The sequence below is a fragment of the Drosophila montana genome, unplaced genomic scaffold, assembly GCF_035044405.1.
Source record: "Drosophila montana isolate Dmon_TW-CO22-7 unplaced genomic scaffold, ASM3504440v1 contig_2582_1, whole genome shotgun sequence".
NCBI lineage: Eukaryota > Metazoa > Arthropoda > Insecta > Diptera > Drosophilidae > Drosophila > Drosophila montana.
In genome coordinates, this window is record NW_026997445.1 from 220,596 (window position 1) to 237,708 (window position 17,113).

Below are 17,113 nucleotides of genomic sequence, written 5' to 3' on the forward strand. Positions count from 1 at the left end.
TTTGTTATTATTTGAATTAATGGCATAGCATTTTTTTAATTATAGCCGCACTATTTCCACTCATCAAATTAAAATAAATGAAATCGCTTGATGTCGTATCATACAGGGTTAACATTTTTAACAGAGTTTCGCTCTTCTAACTTAACAGCGTTTACATTAACAGCAATTGGAAAACAGCTGTTGATTGTTTTGGTTAAAAAAAAGAATTGCGCAAAATTTTTGGGCATGTGGAGAAAAATATTATTTAATGCACAAAATGTGCTCAAAAAGCAACAACAAGTATGCGTAAAAATAAATTATACCTTAAGTAAACTCTAAACAGCCCAAATTTTGCAGTTTAAGAGTCAAACTGTTCGCCATTTGGCAGCAAAGGCGGCCGCGCCAAAGCTGATGCAACTGGAGCAGCTACACATCGAGGAGGCCATCAAGTTGGAGCCCGCTTTAGCCATTTACACGCCCGAGAATTGGCAGCGTGCACACGAAACATTTCAGAATCATGGTCTGGAGACCGTTAGCTTTCTGCGCATCGTTACGGGCAATCCAACCGTACTGAAACGCACACCGGAGCGCCTAATTAATAGCCTAGAGATTTGGCGCGCCTGTCAGTTTGGCGAGCACCTGTTGCATCTCCTGCTGACCAAATACCCCGAGCTGCTGGACGTTAGCGATGCCCATCAGCTGCTCTCACTGAGCGCCTATCTGAAGAGTCGACTGACAAACAATAAGAACGTGTGGAAGCTGCTAATGAATAGTCCGGATTTGCTGGTGCAATCGGAAAAAACCATTGAGCAGAAGTTAAACTATATGTTCGATATAATGCGCATCGAAGTGCCTGAAATAGTTAAATCCGCGGCGCTGTCGCTGCCCTTCGAGGAGCTACGCTGTCGCCACACATTTCTGCTGCGCTTGGGCCTCTTTAAGCCACGTGCACTCAAGGCGGATCCCAATGAGCCGACGACAAACAATCGACTATATCAGATAACGGATACATCTGAGAAATCCTTCGCTACCAAAATATGCCATGTCACGCTGCCAGAATATGAGGCATTCCAAGAACTATTCGCCCGCGAGTTAGAGCGCAAGTCCCGGAAAGCCAAAGATGAAGATGAGTTTAGTGATGAAGAAGATGCTTAGATTTCTAGTTACTACATTATATATTATACAGTAATTAAATTAATGATTGTTAGAGAACGTTAATTTTATTAAAAAGTTTTTCAATTCAAATAATCAACAATAAGATACAATCGATTAATTTTGCTAGCCTGTTTATTTGAACAGCGTACCCTGCCTGAACATCGCTGTTAAGTTGGACAGCACGTTTACACGTGAATGCCAAACACTTCCTATCTTGTCCGTGTGGGTGGCTCAGGGGGAGTTTTATTCAAAATTCAATTAAAATTATAAATATATTTTGAGGTGCCCGAATACAATTAGAAATAAATTGGCAGCAGGACAAGCCACAAATAAATGGCCAAATTCCGACAGATGTCACAGTGTATATAGTTCAGCGGCAAATACACCCACAAAAAAACCCCGTCTTTCGCTTACGCATTGCCCGAAATCCATGACAGCATGTCCGGTAATCCATTTGATAGCGCCGATGAGGAGCCCAGCGCTAGCAGTGACGAGATACTGGAGGGCTTTCTGTGTCCTATTTGCCGTGCCGATTTGAAGTCCATCGATTTTTTAACCGAGCACTTTGCGCGCCAACATGCCGAGGAGGAGGATGCACTAAAGTCCGTCTTCAAGGATATATTTACCAAAGCCAAGAAAAAGATTCTGAACAATTTCGAGGATGAGCGCAATCGTGCTGCGCAGCCAGCAGCCACGCCCTCTGCCGGCGCAACCAATGCAGCTGGTCCTAATGGAGCCAAAGCGAGCAATGCGCGAACGCAGCTCAATGTCTACAACAATATGTCTAAGCAGAGTGCGGGCGCAGAGCGCTCTCACTTTGAGTACTTTCAAACGGTGCGTAATCCTCGGCTGGAGCGATATGCGAGCGAAACGAATAAGCTGATCATAAGGCTGCATCGCCTGCTTAAGGATTTGCCCACGGATGCGGTGCAGCGCAAGCAGCACGAACAACAGACAGTGCCTTGGTTAGACGGCAGCTCCGTTAAGCTGTGCCCCAACTGCGCCAAGAGTTTTCACATAGCCCGCCGACAGCATCATTGTCGGCTCTGTGGCGGCATTATGTGCCACGACTGTTCCCGTTTCCTGCAGCTGGAGAATGCAAGTAGGTCATGCATTGCCCTGTTTCGCATCCCTACTGTATATACTGTATATTTTTTGTGCAGTGCAATTGGCCAGCTTGTCAACGACACGTGGCGAGCCTTTGCAACAGAAGCAGCATCAGGAGTATCGCGCCATACGCCTCTGCCAGCATTGCTTGTGGCTGCTGGACACGCGTCAGGACATGCACGAAAGCCGCACTTGCCACCCCTTAATGTCTCAGGTCTATGAGGAAATCAGGCAGCTACAGAAACAAGTGACACCCGATTTGGACATGTATCTAAAGATTGTTAACAGTCTGCACGATGGTGAATCCATATTCACGATTGCGGATGCAGGCGCATTGCGCGGCAAGATTGGTCAAGTTGCTGAGAAAATTGATTTGCGCAGCAAACGCATTTTGACCATACACTCGGAACCGGGCAGCCGTGATGAGGCGCTGAAGAAAGCCATACGCTTGAGCTGCGTGCAGGCCATAAAGGAACGCATGCTGTCACTGCCGCCGCTGCCGGACGAGGCGTATATACGCCGGATCCAGGAGCGCAAACGCATGGAAACCGAACAGCGCATTCTCACCGAACAGCGTATGGCCATGGAGGCCTACGAGCGCAAAGGCTTGGCGGCGCAGTCCGGCGTTAGTCTGGAAAACCGCAGCTTTGCCCAGGGCGTAAGTTAATCAAAAACCAGCAGCTGTTGCTTACGAATTATTATACACTTGCGGCGGGATATTCAAGTTATGTTAAGCGACGTGTAACACGTTGAATGAGACATAAGGCCACAGACCATGTCCGACTATGTGCTTCTATGCAAACTGGCTCCTCCGTTTCAAAGCATTTTGCGAAAATTGTGTTTTTTTTGTCTTTCCAGATATCTTAACTAAGCACTTACACGATTAACTCTGGGCATAGGGTATCTCCTAGTCGGGCACTACCGACTAGAGCACATTTCCACTCCATTTAATTAAAATTCTTTGCAGTCTGATTTGCAATCGTTAAACAACTGGTCGGCGCCACAAGCATCCGCGGCCATGTCGAGCGTGGACGATCCGCTGATTGAACAAATCAACATAATTAAGGGCTATATTAAGCAGGCGCGTGAGGATCTGAATTTTGATGTGGTCGAGACGCTGGAGCTAAATCTGCGCGAGCTACAGCGCGAGGTGTACGAGCGACAGAGGCAGTCGGGCAACAGTGCCACAACACCCCAGTTGGACAGCTAAACATGCCTATAGATATGCAAATCTATATGAATATAGATGTGAACTATAATTATAGTTGAAATATATATGCATATGTGTTATATATAGATATATATTATTTTTACATCCATTCCCGCTATTGACTAAATAAATGTGCAAATGTTATTTGGCTTGCGTGTGTATTTTGTGCAGACGAAATTGTGCGTACTACATGTGAGAAATGCATTTCCTTCTGGAGATTTCTAACTTAATGCCAGCATCAGTTTAGGACTTTAGACCCACAGCCGCAATCAGAGATTTCACTTTGGCTATGTATGCAGTTCGGGCGTCAGCGCTGCTCGTGCCCTTTAGCTTGTTCCAGGCCTCCCATTTGGACTTGCCCTTGAAGTCCAGGAAACCGGGCTTATCTGTACAAATTGGGGAAAATTAAAGTTGAAAGGTTAAATGAATAACTTTAGGCCTCACCTGTATTGCAATCTCCCACATTGGCCTGCTTGAATAAGCCATACAGTTCCAGCAGATCGCTGTCGGCTGGTGTGCTGTTTAAGTTCTTGACATCCTCGGCGGCTTGGTTGAACTCCTGGCAACATGCAGCATGTTTTTTTCTACTGTTTAATGTATATTTTATATTAATTTTCGCACATTTACCTGTTCAGACATGATTAACTATTTATTTTTCTATGTTACTGTTCATCTCTAAGAGCAGTCGATAGTTAACACGAGAAAGCGCCACTGTTATTTAACAGCCACAGGGCTGGCAGCTGTTAAGCATAAAATAAAATGGTGCAAAATATTTAGCTAATTTATTATTTAAATAGTGCCAGCTTAGTATAATGTTACTTTAAAAAATTAATTCAACAATTTGAACACACAACTATACTTATATCATTTAGCAGCTTAAAAAAAAGCTAGCTATGTTACTGAGTCGGCCAAGTGTACAGCACTGCCTGTTAACAGTCGCTCTCTCAACGTTTACAGCCGTTCTGTTTACAGCTGTTATTACGCGTCGAACTTTCATAGCGGGCGGACGTGTTTGCGCGTGGGCGTCTTTTCATTAAAAAAATCGAAATCAAAACGCAACTTAAAGAATTTAATAATATAAATAGTGTGTGTAAATTAAATGCAAATGCAGTGCGGCGCCGCACAGAAGTGTTCGCTGCAATAAAAATTCGCGAGCGCAATATCGAAGAGAAAGTGCCAACAAGAAAAGAAAAGAAAAGCGATTTGTTATTGCTAGAAATTTGTGTGTTGTGTTCTGTTCAGTGTTTGTGTTGTTGCTGCTGTATCGGCGCGCCAGGCGCTGCTTATGCAAATGTGGTATGATTATAAATTTACCTAGCAACTAGTATCCGAAGCATAGACATAGTTTTATGTCTATACATATACATATACAGTCATATATAAATGAGTGTGTGCATGTGTTTATGTATTAAATTTTTTGGCTATGCTAATAGGCCAGCAACACGTAACTGTTATTTTTTTTCTTGTTAGAATTTTGTTTTTTTTTTTATATATATATATTTTTTTGCGTGCATCGATTCCTTTGCAGCGCTGCCGGTGGCGGCGTTGCCCGCTTTTCTATGATGCGATCAATTTGAAGCCTAGTCCCGCAACGCTAGCTGTAACGCACGCTGCCCTTGGCATGAGTGTGTGTGTGCGTGTATGTTTTTTTGTTGTTGTTTTGTGCGTTATTCGTAGCTAAACAAATTTAAGCTACCAGCAACAACAATTGAAGTGCGAAAGGCAAACAAACAACAGCAGCAACGGCAAACAGCAACAACAGTCAACAAAGCCGACTTTTGATTTTCTATTCATATGCGGCATTCCATGCCATTTCCCATTCCCATTCAGCGCTTCTTCCTTCCTGCCTGTGCGCCTGGGTCTCGTTTTCGTTTGCCGCTTTTGTTATTGTTTTTTTTTGTTTCGGTTTCATTTTTTGGCTAGATTTTATCGAAAACTGAAGCGCACACAGTATAAAGCGAGCCATTCATTATATTTTGTTTAAACAAAAGACTTTTTTTCTAGATTTTTCGTATTTTTATTATTTAAGCGTAGTGTAGACTTTAAATTTTTCCCTTAGTTGTGGCATGTATTGTATATCTGTTATTTTCGATTGCATCAGGTTTTATTTTAAAAGTACGGTTTTTGTACGGCTTTTTAAATAACTTTCTGACTTTGATAAATTAAAGATCATGAGAAATTGTGAGTTTTAGGGAGACCTTTTAACTGAAGTCTGAGTAAGTGAGATAGAAAGAGTGTCAGGAAAGAGAGAGGGAGACAGAGTGATGGAACTTTATTTATACATATAAAGAATATGTAAAAGAGAATTAGCTTACAATTCTAAAGCAAACTAACGCTGTCATTGCAACGTTTAAGGATGCGGAACAAAGCAGAATTGATAACAATAGAGCTAGCAGATGCAGCTGCTTCTAGTCGATATTCATTCTTAATTTATTCCTTCTCTCCCTTTCATAATCGCTCTGTCTCTGTTTTCTCACTTTCCTTTTCAGCTGGTTTGTGTATGCAGCTGTTGCTCTATTTATAATTTCATTAACACATTTATACAGCGACATTTACCAACAGCATTCAGTTCATTTAATCTAGAACGCGTTTTCACAATACCTAAATGATCATGTTTAGCCGGCTAACTTTCATTTTCTATATTGCACTTATCCCAACCACAGCCCCAACCCCTTGGCCCGATCATTTTCACTGGTTTTGATAAGCGCGAGCCTCCCCCCTCAATCAATCACTTCAACTTCAATTTACTATTTGCCCCGATTAATGTTGACCCAGTCGTTGTCGCTTTTCCCCCTCATTAGTCACGGCCATTGCAAAGTGCTTTTCACTTAAGTGGGGTGAGGGGGGGCGGACGCTTATCAGCTGCGACGGCTTCTGCCACTTGAGCTGCACTTGGTAGCAGCTGCGCCTTCCTTTGAGCTGCAGCTGACAACGAGCCCACGGTCAGGTGTTGTTGTTGCAATACCCCGTGCCCCTTTTCGATGTGTAAACACAAGGTATATTGAAGTTGTGACGAATCTTGTAACCGGCCAAGAAAGGCACCTTTGAGATTGTAAAGTGTGTAGCTTCTTGGCCAGCATGAATACCCAATACCGAAATAGATTAATATCTATCTATATAGTCCAAATTTAATATGTGGAATGTTTCACTCTTTGGATAACTCGTCCACTCCAACAAAAATTAGAAATTCTTAGATGCAGTTTCTTTCCCCAGATCATACCAACATTCAAATACCAATTTTAATTCCAGATAATGTCAAACTCATCGAACAATAAACAAAGAAGTTATATTAATAATGAAATGTTCATACTGCATGCTACAGGGTATATTCTAGTCTTCCAACTAGAGTACTTCTGCTGTTGACTTTTCTTGTGTCCACGGAGACTTTCGAGTGGCAACTGCAGCTGATGGTTTTGGCCCTAGGCAATGGGCCTTTATAGTTATATCAGTCAGATATGGGGACTATATTCATTTATATGTATTTTTGGAGCTTGCATAAGGTTCTGTTCTCAGTAAAAAATCTATTTGATATTTCGAAAATTGTTTTCGTTTTATTTTTCACTTATTTTCTGCCGTTCGATGATTCAGTTTTCGTGGTTTTTGCATGTTGCGTTTTTCATTAGAACTTTAGAAATGACGCATTCGGTTGACCCCGCCTGCCCCCTTTATAAAGCTTATCAAGTTGTGATTGTGCATTTTTGGCGATACTCTGTAGTATGTATAGAGAGCTGCGATACTCTGTACTTTGCCTAGAGATGGTTTATTTTGGATTGAATATTCAATATTCAACAGACTTGCATTTAAGTTTTATTCATCAATAGATGATAAGCTAAAACCTACATTAAATGTGACACATTTAATCTAGAAATAAGTTATAAATATTTGCGTATTGTGTATTAAACTTAAAAACTCAATTGGTTATACAAATACATACACACTAAATTCAATATTTAATACATTGAATGTATACTGTATAGTTGTGCAGTAAATAGCTAATTTTATATGGAAGATCTTTCTGATTAAACTATTGAATCATTTTTATTTAAAGTATTCATTGCACATATGTATTTATAAAGTATTTTTAATAAATTTAAATGCCATCAGTAATTTTAGAAGTTTATTGGGGCCAAATAAGCGTATTACACAATATATCATAGTATCTATCCTATTAAGAGCAACTGACGTAGTCGCTTGTTAAATAGAACTTAAAAAAGTTCTAATTTCTAAGCAGAAATTCGATTCAATGGCCTGAAAATTTTTGGGTCTCAGTAGGCCGGTGGAAAAAAAGAATTTACCACACTGTTAAACAAAGAGTTTTCCACAAGTCAGTCAGCTGTCTTTTAGAAGGAAAACGAAATTATTAAAGACGCGACTTCAAGTTAATAATTCTATATTCATATTAACTTTCAATTAATTGTAAGATAATACCGAACAAAATGGTTTTTAATGAGAGCGAAGTGTTAGGCCTGGCCATAAACATGGCTGAAACAACAACAGCCGCAGCGAACGAAACAATCGAAACAACAACAATCCAAGCAGTTGAAGCAATCGAAGCAGATGCCAATCCGGAACCCTCGTCAGAGTTGGACATCGTAATCAACAATGTCGTCTGCTCGTTCAGTGTGCGCTGCCATCTCAAGCTGCGCGAGATTGCGCTCCATGGCTCGAATGTGGAGTATCGTCGAGAGAATGGCATGGTCACAATGCGTCTGCGACGTCCGTATACGACGGCATCGATATGGTCCTCTGGCCGTATAACGTGTACGGGCGCCATTTCAGAGCCGCAGGCGAAGGTCGCGGCGCGGCGCTATGCCCGCAGCCTCGGAAAACTCGGATTTCCGGTGCATTTTCAGAACTTTCGCATTGTCAATGTGCTGGGCACCTGCAGCATGCCCTGGTCGATAAGGATCGTCAAGTTCTCGGAACGATATCGTGATAATGCCAGTTATGAGCCGGAACTGCATCCGGGTGTTACCTATAAAATGCGCGATCCCAAGGCCACCATGAAGATCTTCTCCACGGGCAGCATTACGGTGACCGCGGCCAGCGTGAATGCCGTCGAATCGGCCATACAGCGGCTTTATCCATTGGTCCATGAGTTCCGCACCAGGCCGATTGTCAAGTCGCCGGAATCGGAGTCAATGGCCAGCAGCGACCAGATTGCCGGCAAGTTAAGGAGCAAGAAAGAGAATGTTACCTTGAAGCCCGGCCAAGTCAAGCGTCCGCCCAACGTGGCTGGCATCCCCACGCCGATGACCAATGTCAAGTCCGGCATGCGGCGTGAGCAGCCGTCGCCACCGCCAAGGAACTCGGATAGCAATGAGAATATTTGCGGCAATGCTCGCCGTCGTGCTACGGAGTGCTGGGCCAGCAAGCTGCAAAAGAAACGACCACGCTACAATGATGCCGGCTCCATGGCGATCGTCAATGCGGGCAACTTGGCCCGTTCGATCGGTGGCCACGCTAAGTTGCGCTGGAATGCGGCGAGTCTACCCAAAGTGGCGGGCAAGCACACGGGGGATGCCAGCAATCAGGACTCTGACACCGATCAAGATGGGGATGATTCTGCTGAGGAAGTAGAAGATGAGAAGTTCTGGTAGTGCTTGGAGCAACGGGTGCTATGGACAATTAAATCTTATCGATGCGCAATCCTCTTTGCTTAGCTTGAAAACAATCCCTTGTAACTTGAATAATCATTTACTAAACACTACAAGTACTCGTAATATTCTATAAATAACATAAATACTAAGCGTTGATTAAGGCATTCAAATTGTATTTTTCAAACATCGCCTTACTATGCTATTCTCATGAATTTAATTGACTTGTGCTTTGCTAGAGTTTTCTCTTCGTTTTACTAACAAAAACTTTTAGATGCATATATCAGAGATGTCTGCTACAGCATTCAAATCGTATTTGTTTAATATCGCCTTACTATGCGTTTCTCATGAAGTTAAGTAAGCCTTACTGACTTTGTATTTGATTAGTGTTCTCTCTTCCCTTTATAAATAGAGTTTTTGGATAAGTGTGTATATAAATATTTATATGCTACATCATTCAAATCGTATTTTTTAAACAAAACCCCTCTATGCGATTGTCATTAATTTAAGTAAGCCCTGCTGACACATGCTTTGATTCGTGTTTTTAGTGCATGTGTAATCTACCTTCTTCCTTAAACTAAACAAATTATTGCATGAGCACATGTTTATCTATATTTATATGCATTAATCTGAGATGTCTGCTACGGCAATTCAGACCTGGACACGTGCCACATGCTAGTTTATATGTTAATGTTCTTGTGCACATTTTTATGGTTCTTATTGGACTCATTTTACTTAAATAAACATTCTGATCTGCTTGCAGTTTTCTAATTAATAGGGCAACGACAGCATCCACAGCTACATTAAATGAGTTTTTGCTCTACTTTAAACAAAAATGTATTTTAATTAGCGGAAATTAGCTTTCGCCTTATAAGCTTTTTATTCGATTAGTATCAATCAATTTATATTATTGAAATTGATTTGTGGCAATCGTTTTGTATTTATTTGATATGAAATACCTATTCATATCTATATTTCATAATGCCAGATGAGACCAAAAAGCGTTATCATATCGGGTGACTTCTCACATTTTGTTTCATTTATCACCGTTTTTATGCGCTGAACCGATTAAAAACGGGTTAAAGGCTAGCTTGTTTTTGTGCAAATTTATGTAACAGGCCGAAGGAAGCACCTCCGACCTCATAAAGTGTATATATTCTTGATCGGGACATGGAATTAAGTCGATCTAGCTGTGTGCATCTGTTTGTCCTTCTGTATAAAAAGCTAGGAACTTCAAATTTGATAGATATTCGATTTTATATCGAGTTAATATCTATTAAAATCGACCTTGAGACTGGGTATATATGCACATAAAGAATGTTTCACTGTACGGATAGCTTTCCCTAAATGATCCCAGGTCAAAATATACTTCTTTTTGAAGCTAGAGCCTTGTCCTTTGGCATTTGCCTAGCTAGAATCTTAGTAAAGTTCTCTCAGCGCTGGATTCAGGGTATCTCCTAGTCGAGCACTCTTGTTTATTATTGTATTTTGTTTTTCGCCTGCAGCCAAAGGAACAGAATGTCGTTGCAATTTGTTTGGCCCAACTGCCCCGTTTCGGCCCAAAACTGTTTTCGCTGTCAGCGTTAAAAGTCATTTACCACGCTCCATGTGCCACCCACCCATCCTCCTCCCCCTCTCGAGAACGCCCCAACAGCTGGCCAAAAAGTTGGCAATCCAAAAAGTGTAGCTTTTATTGGCCAGAACCAGAAACATTCTGCCCAGCCCATTGAGGCGTGCGCCTAAAAAAGCGCCCTCAACATTACGTGATTCACCCACACACACACATTGAGCATGCTATTGATATACGATATAGTATATACGATATACGTATAACAGATAGATAGTTTTGGGCAAGGTTTGGAGGGTAACCGCATTTATAAAACTGCAACAGCTGCATTTATTTTTCAGTTTGTTTGTTGCCATTGATGCCGCTGCTTTTTTGATACCCTACACAAAGGGTATTATAGTTAATGATAAACATTTATGAACCAATCAGCTTTATCTAGATGAGCAAAGGGAGCTGTAGCTATATATTGTTGCATATTTGTCGATCAATTTCACTTGGCTTTAATAACACTTGGTATCTTTTGTACTTAGTCTAAAATCTTGGCATAAAAGTATGTTGGAGATTAATAGATCTCTATAGCATAATGCCCGCGACTATATATATAATAGGGCTTCAAAACTTAATATATATTATTTGTCTGACTGTAGGCAGTAAGCATTTCTGTAGCAGCCGAATAGGAGCTACTATATTAAAGAGCATTTGTGCACTAGGGTATTTCATCGTCGGCTATCTAAATGTAGCTGTTCCCCCAGGTCCTTATGGGTGTATCAGTGCAGCATTTTCAATCGAATGCAACATATTTGATTCTCAATTTTTATATAGAGTGGGGCTAGTTGCAGACCGTATGAGAAATATATTTGAAAATCAATTCGCATTTGTTGTGCTCAGCTTGACAAATGTTTTCAATTTCAGTTCACTGCAAGAGTTGAACCTGTTTAAGTGAACTAGATATTGGTTGATTGTTTTACGTCGAGTTTCCAGCTTTATGTATATATATAGGTATAAAGAAAAGGGTGGTTATAATCATGGTGGGTCTGGCTAAATACGCCCTTATTTATTGATCAAAATTAGTTTTGGCTCTAATAACTGGGTCTGCATTAAACTGGACTTGAAGAAGTTGAACTAGTTCTTTCACTAGTAAGAAAATGAATCAGGAATTAGAATTGAAATTTCAAATCATATTTTTTCTTATAATACAAATAAATACTTGAATACTTGAACTAGTTCTAAAAACAACCGCGTTTATTAAAGAAGCTTTATCAGAAAATTGAACTTCAATTTGAAGTCATTTTTTTATTAAAACATTTATAAATACTTGAACTTAAACTTGTTCTCAAAACAATCACATTTTGTAACAAAATTAGTGAGAATATTAAATTCTTATTAATTATAATTTTTTTCAAAACATAAAAATAAAACTATTTAGGGAAATTAATTAGAAAATTGAATTTTAATTTGGAATCATTTTTCCCTTAAAAATGTATAAACATTTTAACTTGAAGTAGTTCCAAAAAACTCCAAACTATATAAGAAACTTTATCAGAGAGTTTTATTTAATTTAAATAGAATCTGTTTGAAATTACGTAGCAAATGTTTGAATACAAATTGCATTTAACTAGTTCCGCCTGCGACTGGCCTTGAACTAGTTCCGTTAGGGCTGAACAAGAAACGCGCCTAAAAAGAATGAAGTGAATCTATGTCCTGGCTTATCGACAGCTGCACCTACGACCTCACCTGGCCCCCTTGACGTTTTGGGCGTGTCCTCACATCATTCTTGAGACAGGTAGCTGGCCAAGTGCATCCCATGAGGCAGCAGCTGCTGTTGGCCCTATTCAGCTACCTGTTTTCTTTGGGTTTACAGCTTGCCTAGAGCTGGAGAAAAAGATAAAAACTTTTTGAAAGAATATAATTCAACAGATGCTTCAGGTTTAAAGACTAAACGAATTCCTCAACATTCTCAGCGTTTGTTTCAGTTGCGTCATCGCTAGCGGAAATGTTTATATGTATTGTACATAAAATATCAAGATACATATGAATATATATATATATATATATATATATGCATGTACTTTTATGTGCGCTATGCCGAAAATGTTCAAGTCTGGTTTTCTAAAGGTTCTTTGTTTTTTGTTGTTGCTTTTTTTTCCGTTTTTTTGCCGGCCTCTCGCAAAACTCGTTCTCGAAAATGTTCTATTACAAAGTCAACTCTTATCTATATATTTATTGTACAGACACATATATATATATTAGTGTGTATATTTTTGTTTTATTTAGTTTTAGTTTTATGGCAGCCACGCTGCTAAATTGTTTTAATTAAGTGGCAAATTTATCGCATTGCTCATTTTTTTATTTAAATTTATATTGAAATTAATTTTTTGCTACTATTTTAAGATCTGTTCGACGTCTTATCGTCATAGTCTGAATGTCTAAATGTGCGCTAGTCTTAGCTCTATAGATATATGATTTTTCATATACATATACATATATCTGGGACGTCGCTGGCTTCTCAGGCGTACATATTATATGTGTATTATCTGAGTGAACGTGAGAGTATTCTAAACTCTGAGTGTTTTTACACCCTAAACCCATTAAAAATGGGTATACTGTTTTTGTGCAAATGCTCTGACCCCAAAAATATATTCTTGGTCAGCATCAATAACCGAGTCGATCTAGCCTTGTCCGTCTGTCTATCCGTCCGTCCTTCCGTATGTCCGTGTTTAAGAAGGCGTCGATCTTAGAACCTATAAGAGCTAGAGACTTGAACGTAGCTCCTCCTAGTGCCCGCGCAGTGCTAGTTTGTAGTCCGATAATCGATAACTTACCCCGTTTCCAGGCAATCGATAAAAATCGATATCGAAATCCTGTTTTCAAGCCAATCTCTTAAGTTTGAAGAGCTAGAAACACTAAACTTGACATGTTGCTTCTAGAATAGTATATACAGATGAAGTATCTTTCATTTTAAAGTAATCTCCACCCCCAACGCGAGCTACATTTGGTGTGAGCGTGAGAAGTTGCAGGGTATCCCGTAGTCGGGCATTCCCGGGCATCATATCTGGTGACGCCCCAATGCGTTTGCTCACTGCAAATATTTGGGTTTGTACTTGATTATATTTACATACTGTGCATATTGTTTGCTCTATAATCAGTGTATAAGTTCCCGATATGTCTGCGAAGTGGGTCCAAGTGGCCTCAATGACGCTTTGACTGCTTTTGTTACGCTTTGATGCCGCGCAACAGTTTGCAAACTTATAAGAAACTCAGCTAAATTTAGGGGAATTCTTATTTATTTATATATAAAGTATTCAAGATAAGCGTATGTGTATAATTTTTGATTAGAATTCGGTTATGTTTTATTTAAGACCCATTTATTTAAACATTAAGAAGTCAAGTAATTGTTGAGGTAGATCACAAAGAAATTTGACTACTATTTTGTTGAGCAAAATATTATTTAATTTAAATTATTTTAGATTGTTTAAAGTCTTTGAAGTAAAATTAGTAATAAATATTTAAAAAAAACCATCAAGTATAGCTTTATATGAAAAAAATAATTGTCTTTGAATTGTTTTACGGTTCGAATCACTTTCTTTCCCTTAAGTTCTATTCGAGAAGCTTGTTTTCTACATCCATGAATGCAAGTTTTTCCTTTTGTACCTTCGCTCTTTACAGTTTTATGTACATGAAATAAGTTTATTACTATTAGAAGTTTCTTCTTTCTTTTTATCTTATGTTTATTTAAGTATCAGCTTATCAATTCTTTGCTGATCCAAAGTTTATATATGTAGATGTTAGCAGATATTATTAAAAATAGTTTTGAAAAAGGTTTTTTTTATTTAAATGTAGTTATCTTCTGGATTAGATTTTGCTGTCTTTTATGTAGGCTTTCGAACCGGTAAGGTTAAAACCCGTGTTGAAGTATTTCACCTATTACAACTAGTTTCTTTTATAATCAGCCTAATTGTGTCTTTGGAACCTGTATGCAAATTTGGTCAAGTTCAAAGGCAGCTTCTTCTTATTGACTTTGATCATAGTTGAGTTTTGGACAATTGGAAATTATTTTATTTTTGAAACAAATATCCTTCGGTCTTATAATGCCCAGCTTACACTTGCTATTTGAAAACATTGCGCAAATAAAAACTCGAGGCGTATTTAACTGAAACCAATTTGAATTTATTATCCAACACTCAACGCAATTGCGATTCGCCTCGAATCGGATCCGTTTGGTACTCAGTCACACAGAATCGCTATCAGCGGTTTTTCAACAAGACATTTTCTTCCGCCTCTTTGCTCTGCTTTCTCCCCGTTTCTCCACTCATTAGCATCTTCATTTCCATGTCTGGCGGCCACTTGAACTTTGCCTGGGCGTTGGCAACTTGTAATAATATTTGCAATTGGGATTTAATGCACTTGACAAAGTTCTTGCAGTGCGCCCTTTAAAATGCACTATAAAAAATGTACACACACCCACCCTTTTTTTGGGTGGCGCCATCTAGTAGCAGTTACCATCACCAAACTACCAATCGGACCGATCCGCGTGTCTACTCGCCATTAATTTCACATTAATTACCAACGTCATAGACTGGCGCGCTTTGGTTTTTCGTATGCCCTGTACCAAGCATGTTGCGGGTATGTTAGGCAGGTGTACGGGTGCGTAACATTCTTTGAAATGTTTCAAACCATAACATTCAAGCATTGTGTAAATTAACATTTACTTTTTTTGTTAAGCTACAGTTGAATTATATGTTAAAACTGACTAACATAGCTTCTTCTTGAGTTAAATGTGTTAATGCTCTGTTAAATGTATTTCAATTTGAGATTCATGTTATTTATTTGATTTGACTAACGTAATCGTATATTTTTAAACATTTTTATGCTATATTATGTTTAGTTTAACAGCTGTTGCTGTGTCAAATGTAATGCTACACATAACATTTTTATGTTAATTCGATTGCAAGATTATAACTTATATAAATAAGAATTTCTAAGAGACTAGACGCGACATTTTGAGCTCAATATGATAACTCTTTATTAAATAGTTCTTAGTTTACATTCTAGAACTTATGGTACACCAGTTACAACAGGGTATTTTGTGTTCTAACATTTATTCAACCTCTTTTCTTTTTTTGATTTTACGAGAGAAAAGCCGTCGTAATCTATGGATTATTGTCCAGCTGATGGTACAGTTTTAGAGCGCCTTTGGACTATTTATAGTACACTTTTTTCCTTTTGCAATTGTGTAGTCCCTGTTAACTGCGACTATGTTGATGCAGGGCGCCCGTCAAAAGGGGGGTTTGAACTGACATGTCACGCGTTTTGCTTTTTAATCTACTTTGGCCTGGTGACGTCATGTTGGCCGTGCCAATGGCTCTGTGCAATGATTGTCAATGTCAATACACAGCCATGGTTAACCCCTTGTCGCCAGAGGGGAGAGCTTGCACTTGTCTACTAGAGTGTGGACTTAAAAACTTTTGTCCAAACAACTTGACAACACGCAATGCATACAACAAACGAGAAATTCCTTTTAAAATAAAACAACAACAATATTGTAACCACATTCTTCACTGAGCAAGCAATTTTCTTGGCAATTAAATAAAACTGAGAAGCAGCGAAAAAAAGAACATAGCTATAAAAAGAAATAATATTTTCCTGTTCTTTTTTTTTCAAGAGGTCAGCGGCAGTTCAAAGTGTCACGAAATGCTCCACTTTGATATCGACACATTCATTTTATTTAATTTTTATTTTTTTTTGGTTGGGTTAATTCAATTATAAAAGCAACGCGAGAATCGCCATAAAACTGGGTGAAAATGTGCTCGATAAATCTCGTGGAAGAGCCATTAATTGTCATGCAAGTGCATGTGGGTTGAGCTGGACAAGATTTGGGTCAGCTGTTGTGGTCTTATGTCCATCTGTTCCACCAACCAACCAACAACAATGCATTTTTGAACGCTTCACATTACGTATACGTAAATTTCACTTGGGAAATTAATTTCAAAGTGGTTACGCCTGCCACAGTCACGCCCCCAATGCCACACGCGGTGGAGGGCTTAACGGGGCCAACTAATGGTCCAGCAAGCTGGCTTCAGTCAAACTGACAGACGATGGGCCAGACGGCTGGACGGGCGTATAAAATGCATATCGCTATAGCTGCTCTTGGCCTACATTGATATTTTTGGCCTACACCCGCCCAGTCCGCACAGTGGAACAGTTTGCAAAATTATGGAATAAAAGCGTCAAGCATATTATTGCCAAAGAAAATTTATGTTTTCGTGTCTGTGTTTAGTTATGGATTAGTTAATTTAATTTTTTTTGTTATATTTTATTATAGTTATTGCATTTTTTATTTGCAGAATTCTAGAGCAACTTTGGTTCTTATATAAAACTTTCAGCCATTGTTATAAGAGCATTTCTCATAACAGCTTAGAAATTAGAACATAATCGGAAACCAAGCTCCTGTTTAATTGTAATCATGTTCACCCGATAAAGATAAATTAAAGGTTGGAA

The 17,113-nt window shown here is 39.2% G+C and overlaps 5 protein-coding genes across 5 annotated transcripts in view; 4 read left to right on the top strand and 1 right to left on the bottom strand.

Moving 5' to 3' along the window:
• The first annotated feature begins 159 nt into the window (after positions 1-159).
• On the top strand, positions 160-1,177 carry LOC135428983 (uncharacterized). Its single transcript, XM_064683130.1, has 2 exons — positions 160-279; positions 337-1,177. Exons 1-2 carry the CDS (start codon positions 226-228, stop codon positions 1,132-1,134), a joined length of 852 nt encoding a protein of 283 aa, XP_064539200.1. The 5' UTR covers positions 160-225; the 3' UTR covers positions 1,135-1,177.
• Positions 1,178-1,346: 169 nt separating this feature from the next.
• Positions 1,347-3,595, top strand: Rbsn-5 (Rabenosyn-5). Its single transcript, XM_064683143.1, has 3 exons — positions 1,347-2,236; positions 2,298-2,899; positions 3,209-3,595. Exons 1-3 carry the CDS (start codon positions 1,573-1,575, stop codon positions 3,449-3,451), a joined length of 1,509 nt encoding a protein of 502 aa, XP_064539213.1. The 5' UTR covers positions 1,347-1,572; the 3' UTR covers positions 3,452-3,595.
• On the bottom strand, positions 3,593-4,193 carry Acbp1 (Acyl-CoA binding protein 1). Its single transcript, XM_064683147.1, has 3 exons — positions 4,079-4,193; positions 3,896-4,010; positions 3,593-3,837 (listed from the first exon to the last, which is right to left on the bottom strand). Exons 1-3 carry the CDS (start codon positions 4,088-4,090, stop codon positions 3,695-3,697), a joined length of 270 nt encoding a protein of 89 aa, XP_064539217.1. The 5' UTR covers positions 4,091-4,193; the 3' UTR covers positions 3,593-3,694.
• A 270-nt stretch (positions 4,194-4,463) lies between these two features.
• Piezo (piezo) overlaps positions 4,464-17,113 on the top strand; it is a 41,750-nt gene continuing 29,100 nt past the window's right edge. The window contains exon 1 of the mRNA XM_064683148.1: positions 4,464-4,747. The gene's annotated coding sequence lies outside the window, so the exon portion shown is untranslated. The remainder of the gene's footprint in view (positions 4,748-17,113) is intronic.
• Positions 7,887-9,164, top strand: LOC135428997 (TATA-box-binding protein-like). Its single transcript, XM_064683153.1, has one exon. It carries the CDS (start codon positions 7,888-7,890, stop codon positions 9,049-9,051), a length of 1,164 nt encoding a protein of 387 aa, XP_064539223.1. The 5' UTR covers position 7,887; the 3' UTR covers positions 9,052-9,164.